General features: G+C 39.7%; 1 protein-coding gene across 15 annotated transcripts in view; it reads right to left on the reverse strand.

The window, feature by feature from the left end:
* Dlg2 (discs large MAGUK scaffold protein 2) overlaps positions 1 to 12,844 on the reverse strand; it is a 1,919,116-nt gene that overhangs the window by 20,038 nt on the left and 1,886,234 nt on the right. For 8 of the 15 annotated variants that reach the window (XM_040732003.1, XM_040732001.1, XM_040732051.1 and 5 more), the window contains one exon: positions 9,017 to 9,062. In XM_040732003.1, coding sequence (XP_040587937.1) covers positions 9,017 to 9,062 — 46 coding nt within the window. Of the gene's footprint in view, positions 1 to 6,458; positions 6,501 to 9,016; positions 9,063 to 9,832; positions 9,933 to 12,844 lie in introns of all 15 variants that reach the window. The other 7 variants (XM_040731998.1, XM_040732045.1, XM_040732041.1 and 4 more) reach the window with 3 other exon arrangements.

Genomic DNA, 12,844 nt, shown 5'->3' on the forward strand with positions numbered 1-12,844 from the left:
AATGCAAGCATCACCCAAGGCATTTGCCAGATGTCCTCTGCTTCTGGGTGGGCATTGAGTCAACAGACTGCCGTGGAGATTAAGTTCAGCTTTGGCAATCAGTTTTAAATGAAATTTATATACTGGATCGACTAGGTGGTCATGGAGTTGTCTCCATTCAGCTGCAAATCCCAAAGGTTCTGCTCTTATATTTTCATTGGGTTTAGTATTGGCCAACTTTTTGTGTGAGAATAGGTTAGGGATATTGAAAACAGATCAGTATCTGCTAGAGGGGACATTTGAGGTGGAATGGGATCAAGGGTGGTCTTTTCCAAGGTCAAAAGACAGCGAACCTCATTGCTTTATACTACTGTACTATGCTATATTATACTATACTATACTATACTATACTATACTATATAATATTATAAAGTCTATGGGCTGTCTGTCCCAAACATGTTTAGTATGCAATATCAGTTTCTCTTTCAAGGCTCCAGTGAGGCAAAAGTGAGCTGTTTTCATAAAAGGTGGTAACTACACAGATGGTTTCAATAACTGCTTGATTCTGGTAGTTCTGTGTTTGTAATTGTAGAGTACAGAGGCCTTCTATGGAACCTTGGTATTGGTATAGGGCAAATGTGATTTTCTTACATTTTCAAGTGTAAGAAATGGTTGCCAACTTAAGTCGTGTTTCTTAGTTACCTCAAAGGGGACTTGCTGTTGGTGTTGGCACTTCAAGGCCATGCTATATCCTTAAGGTACAATCGGATTTGCTATCTTTCCTAAATGGCACCTTCCACAGCTACCTTAGAAGTGCTTAAGGAGGCATCCTTATGTGTGAGAAGGGGATTGGTGTGGGATGATTCAGAATTTTGTGTATTTAGGGAAAGAATGATTCCCTGTGCATTAAACTATACAAAATAAGATTTTGGATTTTTAAAAAGTGACTGCTGTTAAGCCTTCGTCATCTCATATGGGGATATAAAGATACCATTGTCATTGTCATCCAGAAGGTGGATGGAAGTTGTGGAGAGTTTGAGGGACAGTAGTATGGTTCACTAACATTAGCAATGCTAGACTATGACTTTATAGGGAAGCCTTGGTAAAATAACATGAAAGGAGAATTCTCACAGTGACACAAAGCTTCAGGTGTCAGGCGACAGATGTCACAGTCTGCCCTCTACACTGGCCATTCCATGGAGACAAAAGCAAAACTCCATCCACCACTGTGACTCCAGTGTTAAGATGTTAGAGAACTTACACCGTGATTTCCATTGTGAGAAACAAGATGAGTAATAAGCCCAAAGAAGGTTCCACTCTGCATGTCTGTGAATAGGATAGCTTCCTTTGGGAAATGCAGTTACCTCTAAATAAATACAACACGTCATGCTTCTATTTGAATCTCTTTCCACCCATCTCAAAGATCACCCCAATGGGATGTTCTGAATGCAAATCTTAAATTAGACATCTGATGTCAATCTGCATCATTTGTGGTTCTGAAAACCAGCCTTGATGAGAGAATTGTTTGCCCATTGCTTTTTGGTATGTCTCTTATAGAAAGGACTGTATTTCACTCACAGCAGTAGTACTGGCAGGTAGTAATGTAATGTGACATCCTTTATGCATCCCAGTCCTTATGGCCCTGTGCAAGAATGGGAAGCTACTGAGAAGACGGGAAAGTTGAGGTTATCTAAGAGCTTTGAATTCAATGTCTTTTGCCAATTTTCATGCTCAAGTTAAAAAAAAAAAGGTCCAATGAGTAGTGAAAAAGAAATGGAGTGGAAAAGGAAAAATCCTATAGTGGCAACAAAGAAAAAAATCTGTATCTTTATGTCATTCCTCAGGATAAAAAGGGCTTTCCTTCCTGTCCACTGGCTTGTTGTTTTCACAGAATTACTTGGGTACTCTGGTGACCCATTTCATAGATGGAGAAGCTGAGGTTCAGAGAATTTGATGAGGCTCATTTGCTCAGGAAGTAAGTAGCAGAGCCAAGATTTAAATCCACAATTGTTTTTCTCTGTCGAGTCTATCATACTGTGTCAGGAGGGCTTCTCTTTGGGGCTTACTAGAGCTTGCTGTTAACAAAGGGTACCGGTTAGAAGAGGGCAGGATGGCTTAGAGGCCAGAAGAGGTCCATGTATAAACACCAGCATTTTCACTTTCTCTTGCTCTCTCTGTTGGTATATCATCTCCATAGTCACCTTAGTAGTTACTTTCTTTTCTTTTTTCTTTCCTCACAAGAATTTGGCACTTAGAGTAACAGCTGGCAAAAAGTACAAACTATTCTTGGTCTTGTTTTGGCAACTTTGTGGCTTGCAGTGGGCAAGTAGCACCCGCTGTGGGGTTTGCAGCTGTGTTTGGCACAGTTGTTTTCTAAAAGACTCAGCGCAACACTGGGTGTGTGAATCAGAGAGCCAGTCACAGTGAGAGGTGGTTAGAATGAGACCCCAGTGTGCCTTCAGGAAAGAAGAAACAAAAGAGGCAGGAGAGTAGGGCCGGTGCTAGAAACATTGTATTCAATGTACTAAATTTAGTTCTCAGTGCGGTACCTGATAGCTATTAAGAATTGATCTGCTTCGTAGATAGTGGGTATGGAGCACATGGTGGTGTTATGTTCTGTGCCCTCAATGGGAATTACACAGTAGTCACTACCTGGAGTGCTGATGAGCTTCCATGTGTCCACAAAAGCTGTTTATGTACATTTCTTAATTTCTTCCTCTTTTATTAGTCGGGATGTCTTGTCTGTGTGTGTGTCTGTGCATCTTTGCATGCTTGGTGTCTGTAAAGTCCAGAAGAGGGCGTTGGATCCTCTTGGAACTGGAGTTAAACCATTGTAAAACTCAGGTCTTCTGGAAGAGTAGCCAGTGTTCTTAACTGCTAAGCCATCTCTCCAGCTCCTCCATGCAGTTCTTCCAGCAGCTACTTCCAATTGGTTACACTTGGCATCTTTATCTAAATCTATTTGTTAGCTCATGTCTCTACAGGGTAGTCAGAAGATTAAATTACCTAACCACCAGAAAGCCCTTAACATTAGGCTTAGTATATAGTTAACACTATAAGCAGTTTCAGTCTTTTCAACTTTCCTGAGATTTTTTTTCTAAGATAGGGTTTCACTGTGTACCCCTGACTGTCCTAGAACTAACTCTGTAGACCAGGTTGGCTTTTAAATCACAGAGATCCACCTGCATCTGAGTGCTGGATTAACCACTGCCTGACTAGTTTTAGTCTTAAAAATCTGATCAGTGGTTCAGAATGGTTGCAAAGAACTAGATTAAAAACAGCAAGAAACTTGGGTTATAAACCACAGGGTGGAGGAAACAGTGCCTGAGAGCCAGAATCACAAGGTTGCATTGCAGCTTCAGGGCTACACTTGGTGAGGTACGCAGCCTCTTACAGAGCTGGCTTCCTCCTATGCATAGTAGCAATACTAGCATCACTGCAGGAGTCAAATGGATAATAAAGATGAAAGAATTAGATGCAGTCATGGGCAATACTTGTGAAAAGTGGAGTGGGATAGAAAGTTAATACTAACTCTTTCAGGAGAGGCTTGGGTCTCCTCACCTCAGAGACTACACTCATCTCATTTCTTCAAGATCCTCGTTTGTAAAATCCTAACTTAACTGGTGAATGCTGATGGCCAAGATGGATAATTGTCAATTCCCATACACCATTATGTGTAAAGAGCTTTAAGGAGTTTTGAGATAGCAGGTTATCAGCTGTGGAGCTTTACCTGGTCCTGCTAATACCTGTTTGGTACTTATTGCCTCCCAATACAAGGGCAATTGGATGGTCTATACAGGAGTGCCAAAAACATGAGCCTTAACTTTACTACTTTGTTGGCAGAGAGAAATATGGAACTATTCAATAACTAAGGTTTTGAAGTGGTGTTTTGTATACTTAAGCAATATGCAGGTTAAGTAATTACAGTTTAGATGCTACTCAATATAGTTGGGCTTGAGAAAATTATTTTGCAATGCCTGATGTGATGCTGCAGATGTTTGAATTATGTCTTAGAAGTGGAGGCTTTTAGGCATGCATGTGTAAGGCTGTGTCTCCAGAACGCCATGTGAATGGTGCTTTGTGCACTGTGCGGCACAGTATCCTTGGACTATTTTGAGCCATCCACTTCTTATAAAGCCACCCCGTCTCCGGATTGAACAGGCAATGTTTTCAAAGTGGCAGAGTCTTTTCATATTTGTTTGTACTGCTATTCATGAGACATAAAATTAGTCTCAATTATAGCAAAAGTCAGAAATTCGCTAGAAAAAATACAAAAAAAATACAGCCTATTTTGATATCAAAGTTGCTTCTTTTTGGAACACATGTCTGGGCCATGCCTCTGCCCTTTTGGTGTGACGCTGCCCCTCACAGAAAGTTCCTTTCTCCCTCTTGACATGTGATCTGCTTTTCAGGTCACTTCCTGTCTGAAAGTATCGTGGATGCACCTGCTGTGCTGGAGTCAGACTTTTATCCTGGTCCCTACAGTTCCTGTTCATTTATTAAGTTCTCTTTCCAAATTCATGTGTAGTAAGATCCAGCTTGATCAATTTTCATACTGGGTTTTATAGCACGGAGAAATGGGACCTTGCATTTAGGAGTTACCAAATGAATCAGTGAACATTCCTCTTAGCTTTGGAGGAAATCTTGCATGCCTGGCCCTCTATAATCCGAGATCCCAAATGAATGATTATTCTCCACATCTGCCTTACTAAATCATGACTCTAGCTCCAAGCTCCCCTCTTCTCATAGGTAATTCATGGTGTATGCAATTGTTTCCTCCATCCCCTCAATAAATTCTTGTGTGTAGCTACTATTTGGAAGGAGAAAGAATGATTGGTGTCATCATGGCACATTACTCCAACAGCTCAAAGCTGTGGCCTAAATTCTATGACTTAGTTCTGAAAAAAATATCCAAAAATGTGACTTCCAAAGAAGATAGTACACCCCATAAAGAGGACTGAAGAGCAAAGCATACATTTTCCTTTTATATAGCTCTGTCTACTGGAGGGGAGCAAAGCCCTTAAAAACTGAAAACCAAAGAAATTAGTGTCAGCGGTCTTCATGAGGGCCAGACAAGTACGTCTCATTTCTCCTCATGAAACATCAAGGGTGGCTCATGGAGTCAAAAAGGTAAGCTGTGGCCCCTCCTTCTTCACTGGTTCTGATTTGAAAATCACATGAGAAATGAGAGATGCGGTTTTTTCTCCTACTTTTGGGTTAATCATAAGAGTAGGAAGAGTGCAACCAGGTTGAACATAACACTTTATCGATTTGACAATTGTGTAACTTTAACATTTTGCTTGGGCATCTTATCACAATTTTGTCATTCAGTCTTTGGTCTATGTCACCTTACTTTTCTGTTCCTCACCATTACCTGACACCCTTCTCTGTCTGGTGTGTGTGTGTGTCTTCTACTGTCCACCAGTCTATTTCTTCAAAACCACACTCCAGGTTATACTTACTAATTGGCACTCTGCTTCAAAAGGCATGACTTTATAAAGCATCATATGTAATGGGGGTAGGACAGGGGTGCCCCCAAAATTTTACTTTTCAATTAATATTCAAGCAAAAGGCAATACCAATTTCTGCATTGGTGTTTATTTCTGTGGGTCACGTATTGGGCCTGCAGTTTTCTTACACCCTTGACAATTGCTTTTGGGTTAGCCTACTTTATTAAGCAGTGCAAATCAATATTAAAGACATCATAAGGACCCAGAGGTAATAGGTACCTATATAAGTCACCAAACACCAGCAAGTAGGAAGCAAGAAACCATGAGGGGTGATTAGAAGGATGTGCTTATTGTTTGGTGAATATTTTCACACACTAAGCAAATGGCTTGAGGTGACTAAAGAAAGACAGAGAACATTTTCAAATAGTTACCTACCTTTTCAGTTATGTTTTGTAACCTAAAAAGTTTTGAAAATTCTTTCAGCATTAGATGAGTGTTTTCATCAATTTCCCAACCATCCCAAATAACATTAGACACATAGATATGCTATGTGTCTTAAAATATTAATCAAGAAGAAAGTGATACAAAAGACACCTGAATTAAAGGGAACATTGTAAATTAGAAATGCTTTAGCTCCAGGAGCAGAAGGGAAAAGGCCAAATGAGAAGGAGAATAGAATCATGACCTTCTTCCTTCCTACAGGGAGGTTAAATTGATTTGGTGAATAGAATGTCAAAATCCTCTCTCATGGGGTCACAAGCATTTGAGCTTTGAATTGGTATTAGAAAAATCTGTGCATGCACAAAATCATGTTAGGGTCCACTGATGGCTCCTGTGTCATTTGTATCTTTCCACATCAAATGCTGATTTCATTTCAAGCCATTTGCTTTGGAGAAGATGACAAAAAGAAGAAAAGAAAATAAAAAAGAAAATCAAAAGCGGCAGTGGTTGAAAAGATTCTGAAATGACTACCACAGGCAATGGGGGCAACTGCAAAGAAAATAACCACAAGCCCAAGCAGTAACTTACGGCAGCTACTTTCGCTATCGCTGGCATTAGAAGAGACGTGTTCTGCAAGGACAGCACAGCAAATTAAAGAAGGATCAAGCATCAGAGAGCAGCCAGAACTGAAAGGGCACGCCCATGCAAAGCTACTGGAAATGTGAGCAGAGTTCAAGTGAAAGGCTGCAGAAGAGTCACACTGAGAGAACCCAGAGAAGACAAAGATGAAAACTTTATTGCCAGTTTACACAATACTGCCGTTTCTTCCTTTCAGCAAATAAGAATAGAACCTTTAATTATCAAACAGCAAACAATGGCAGCCCAGGTGACGTCCTTCCTACAAGTGACATATCTGTAGTGTTCTGATTCTCCAGACAGGTGTTGTGAAGGACAGTGTGTATCCACTGTCATGTAGGCGGTTTTTTGGATCTATTTTAGCCCTTATTATTTTGAAGGAAGACTGCATTTGCCAACGGATCCCTGGAGCCCCTTTGATTTTTCCATTTAAATGCTTTGCAAGCAAATCCTCAGGTCTAAAAGGGATTTTTGAAGCTCTTTCCTGCTTCAGTGAGTAGAAAATATGGGAGGAAGCAATCAGTCCCTGAGAAATGTTTCATGACTTAGTTTTTATTCTATGATCCTTGCTTGAATAGCTATTAAATTCTGGGAGAATAGAGCAGGTAGAAGATAAATGGCCTGATGCCCAGTGCAGGATCTGGCATGAATTATGTTTAATTCATCCTGAAAGCCCAGCTAACAGCAGAGATATGTGTAATGTTCAGTTGATGAGTTGATCACATATAACTTACCAATTTCTTCATATGTCACTGCACTAAAATGATATATATGTGACTTGTTGACTTTCAACTGTTTGGCAATACTTAAAAAAGAGAAAGAGGAGACACATTATCTATCCTCTGACAGCAAAAAAGTGCTTTAAAATGCTTTGACATGTACTTTTTTTGGCTTGCTGAGGGGATTGATTCTGTAGCATAAAGCTAATGAAAACCAAAGCAAATGCTGATTTCAAATCATTCCTCTCTATGTGTTTATGGCTGGAGCTGTGCTATTAATCTGGGCATACATTTAACAGTCCAAGGACTCACGGTGACAGGGGATAGATGGACCCATGAAAGTCTGCTTTCTATCACCGAACACACAGAGAAGATGCAATCCCATACTGCAGGATACCTTTATGGATGTTCCTATCTTACTTTCAGTAATTCACTAATTACATCTGTTCAGTTTTTAAGAGTAAGCAAACATCTGGACTCAACAGGGCATTACATACTTTTTAATGAAGTTTACTGTTAGTGATATGCTAAAACAATCATTTTTCCCTTTTCAAATGGGAAGTGTATAAATTCCCCCAGACAGTGCTTGGTGCCATCCAGATGATGCTGAAATCTGTGGTTAAATCTCATACCACACTTGATGTAATCTTTCAAAGATAAAGTTTTCATCTTTAAGGAGAGCAGCACTTGACCATACTTTATCTTCTCCAGTTACATGTCTAAACCAGGCCACTGAGAGTCAACACTCAAACCCTGGAAGGCAGGCATCAGCATATGCACAGGCTTATGAAAACAGCCCTTGAATGTGAAATCCAGCTCAATGGTATTTTGCTTTATAAAATGAACAACTAATAATATCTCCTGTAGCTATTACATTAAAACAAGCAAAACAAACTGAGTATGTGATACATTTGTAAAAGATACAACATTCTGTTCTTATTACATTGGGTCTTTCAGAGTGGAATTAGGATTAAAGAAAGCAAAATCATAGCATAGGATTTTGAGACAGATACTTGTTTTTAATTTAAGTACAATGAGACATAGACCAAAGACATGAATAAGTAGAAAATGTGAAGGTCTAGTATATCTTATTTTTCATTCTGTACTACAAGATGAAGCCCTGACAACATAATGCAGCTGGTAACTCAAATAGGCAAAGGGTATTAATATTTATCTAAATTATCATACAAACGGTTCAAGCAGGACCACTGCAAGTCAGAGAAAAAATCAGTCAAAGTTAATAACAGAGAATTAAGGCTCAGATAGCTTAATATTTGCTTTTTGGGAATGCATGTTGCTTTTGGCTACAAAACAGCTCCTTTATTAATAGCAAAGTATAGCTCAGTTATAGAATTGAGCAAGGTCATTATATCTTCCCATGTTGAAAAGGCAGAAGAGAGCACATAAAGAATATTTCGACTTTGCCATTCTAGAACACTCCACTCACCCTTTCTTTGCAACATGGCCTTTTGCTCTAAGAGGAAGTTGGTGGATGAGCAAATGATGCCCTGATGGACATCCAGACCATGTTGGCCATTGTCACATGGCCAGAAAGGGGGAGGTGTTGCCCGCAGCAGGAGTTACACTGCCTGACACATTAGGCTTTTAAATGCTGACATGCAGAACAAAATGACTGAAAATTATTTTGTAGGAGCATTCAACAGCTAGGTAACAAATCAAACTCGTATCGTGTGCATGCTAGGAATGAAAGGCCCTCAAGAAAAGGAACAAAAGCCAAACTCAAAAGGAAAGGAAAAGAAAAGTTAACAGTGACCATTCCTGGAAACTTACTCAGAGTCTTTGTTCCATAACCGTCGTCACCTAATCCGGGGATGTCCTGCATGGAAGTCCCCAGAGAGAGCAATGAGAGAGGAAGAACAGCCACGGAAGAGGAAGGTAGAGGTCAGTGGAGTTGAAATGGGTACTACCATGACAGACCGTGTTGCCCAAGCAATCTGGATCCCACTCTCTTTCATTTTGAAATAACTTTCATTCCCAAACTATCTAAACTGAGTCATAAGAGGAAATTTTTGATTTGTAAATCAACTCAAAAGGTTGAAGCCAGAGATTGTGGGGAAATATTCAGTGAATGTAATTGTTTTCACTGCCAAAGAATGTCCCCACTAAAAATTTCATCACAAATTCTGTCCCCACCACTACAAGCTCCCTTCTCAGCATATATTTAATGACCTCCTGGAGGGTAAGAGTGAACCAATGCACCACTACTCAGTGGAAGTCATTGAATTAATTCCAGTAAGCTAGTATTCAAAACAAAATACTTATGTGGCAATGTAAGAAAGGGAATTTTTCTCAAGCCTTAGGGAGTCGCATGATCAAACCTGACCTGTTCCTGGTCAAGGAGAAATGCTGGTTGGAATCGAAGCCCCAGCTTTGTCAAGGCCCTTTCTAGCCCTTTCTGCAAAAGACAGCTCCAGGAAGGGTAGGATCCAGACTGCAGTCAAACACTGGTCACAGTAGTAAAACCTGCCCTGCCTGCCTGCCATGTTGTTTGCCTTGGTGTGTGGCATGGGACAGCCTGTCATGAGTGTTGCCCGTGAAGATTTTTTTCTTGTGTTGCATGTGACATTATCTTCAGAATCTACTTACGTTCAGGATCACTGGTTTCCTGCTCACTCTGCTCCTTGTTCTTGTAGAATGGGAACTTTCGTGAAAAGATGAAGCTCTTTTTACGCTTGTCATTGAATGACTGTGAAGGAGAAAAGGCATGGGGCAAAAACAGGGGACGTCTAATTGTTGTCACACTCATGCTGACAGAACAACTAGTTTGTAAAAGCACAGAGAGCTGTAGTGACGCAAGTGGACACTCAACAGAGGTGCTGGAGCCTTCTAAAGGCAGATTTGATTCTCCAGGAGTGCCAACTCTTGATAATGGTGCCTTGGGAAAATGGTTTTACAGTCAGAACACTCCTTGCAGATAAATAGTGACAGAAGGGATGTCTTAAAGTGGAAGATTCAGGCTCTATTCTGGTTCTACAGTTTGTCAGTTAACTTTGACCAGTAAGTGGATCTCTCTGAAGTTCGGAATCTTTGTCTACAAATCAACACACTTCTTAGGTGTTGAGATCATACGAGGTGATACCCACACTAGATGCTATACAATTCTCGTTTTATCACTGCCGGGCATAAAATGACTAAAAAGTAAGTTCCTTTCCCCTCATTGTCTGGCTTTCTTGAAACTGAATCTGTATTATTTCAGCTTGTATTTAATTTAAACTGCACAGAGAATCAAGTGGATTTATGATACATGATAATTATAGTGTAACATTTTAATTCGAAAGATAATTTAGCCTCACATCCTCATTATGGACCAGCTGGAGAAGCACAGAGAGGTTGAGACCAATACCAGTGTCACAGATTTCATTGGTGACAGTCAGCAAGCACTCAACCAGAAGTTGCTAAAGTGGTATTTACTTGATAATCACCCCAGCATGGGAGAAATGACAGTCACCCATCTACATTTTGGTAAAGGGAGAACATTGGGCTGAATACCTTTAAAGTACAAATCATTTATTAGTTTAAATGGAACTGGATTAAAAATAATGTATACATATTATAGTTATTAGAATACAATCACTCTGGTGATTAGCAATGCTTGTTTGTAGATTTTTAAAGAAAATTAATCCTTTTGCATGGTGGTGGTTGTTACATAAGTGTTTCGTGGGTTGTTCTTGGTGAAATGGGACCATTCAAGGCTTATTAATTTCATAGCCTATAATGTTTCAAAAATGTCATCAGCCTGCTTATCATCCACACTTGACTGGTTTGAATCTTTAGCTGCTTAAAAACACTAGAAAAGCATCTCCAGGGACTAGAGTTTCTTAACTTGCACAGGTTTAAATTGAATTGTCAATGGTAATGTGAAAAGGGGTATTCTACCCCAGGGTTAGCATTGGGCACTGGCAGGAAGAACTGTGGAGCCAGAAAGGTGACAGCTTGGAGGAAATGAGCATTTGTTGGCTGAGAGGTGAGCATTTTGTCTCATTCACGAGACTTAGTCATGTGCCCACATTAATTAGAAGCTTGATAAAAAACAATTGGTGCAATTGTACACTTGTGCTCCTCTATCAAGTTCATTCAGGGGACACAGAAGTGCTGAAATGTCTTTCACCAAAGTCAGAGAAGCTAAATTTTATGCCAGATAAGGAAACGTTTTATTTCTCATACTAGAGCATTACATTCTTGGAACTTAGGTCTGCAGACAGCACCTTGTTTAACAGAGTTTTATCATAACTTGTAATTGAGAACTGGCAGCCAAAGACAAGGCTGGGAAGTGCCCTGTATTTTCCTTAAAGGAATATTACATATTCTTGCATCACTCCAGTGTCATGCCACTTTTACATTTCAAGCATACTTAAACTCCAGTAACTGAAAGTAAAAGAAAAAATATCATGTAAGAATTAATGGCATATGATATCACAGGGGTGTTAGACACTACTCTTTAACATTACAGATGATTTTTCATGCAAAACAATTATGAAATCTCATGCATATACAAAATTATGCCAAGAGGAGGAAAGCCAGGGGTGTAAACACACAAATACACACAGATGGACAATGCAGAGGCTTCTAGGACCCCAAGTGGTGTTGCATGCAAACCACACCATTTACATTGCCTCACAGGTCAAAGGAAAATGAAAAAGTGTTGTCTTTGATTAGTTCTTTTATGTTTCAAAGCAAGGAATGTAATGTGTTAACATTTCCCAAGTATGAAAATGTTGTGTATCATGAGTTCTCTGATTGGACATAATAATACTGAACAGCACACCTTTTAAAAGGACAGAAAATACATGATACCCCAGAAGTAAAATTATATAACAGTATTAGAAACAAATGCACTTCGATTCCTTCCTGCATAACATGGAAGGCACTGGACCCCTTCATGGTCACACTTTCTTACATGTAAGGACACAAAATCAAATCACCATTTCAGTTCACACATATTTCAATGTTTTGCACATAAGGTCTTACTGAATTACCATTACTTAATGTTAATATTTTGACCTATAAAGGATTATGTGTAGTTTATGAGACCACACATGTATACATGTATAGTACCATAATATATGCTTTGTTACCACTGTAATTTTTCTTTTTAATACAGAAGAGGAACGTCTGATACATGAGTTCTGGGTGAACAGAATATATTAGCACTTTTGCTATTTATGTAACACATGGCTCTAAAGTAAAGGCTGGTTTACAGCTCTAGTCTTGAGAGCTTGTTTGGAGATTCTAGCAGGAGAGCACAGCTACTCTTATACTCTTGACCAAAGCTTGGTCCCCCTCTATTTGGAGAAGGTTGTCCTCTTCAACCAAGCACAAAGCTTCGGGAAGGACGTAGAATAGTGAGGGAGGAAGGAGACACCCGCCTAGCCAGTCAGATCAGCCTTATCAGCCCTGGTGATCAATGGTGTGACAGATGTCGAAGCCAGGTTGCCTTCACCTCCTACAGCTCTAGTTTTAATTGTGCTTGATCAGTGCTGTTTTGTCTATATTACAGCACTTTCGATCACCATGTATTGCATTCAAGGAGAAAATTTCTTTGAATAGAGATTTTGAAAACACCAAGCAAATGTGGCATGTGGTAAGCTGGCATAGGAA

The sequence above is a fragment of the Mesocricetus auratus genome, unplaced genomic scaffold (assembly GCF_017639785.1).
Source record: "Mesocricetus auratus isolate SY011 unplaced genomic scaffold, BCM_Maur_2.0 Super-Scaffold_4256, whole genome shotgun sequence".
NCBI lineage: Eukaryota > Metazoa > Chordata > Mammalia > Rodentia > Cricetidae > Mesocricetus > Mesocricetus auratus.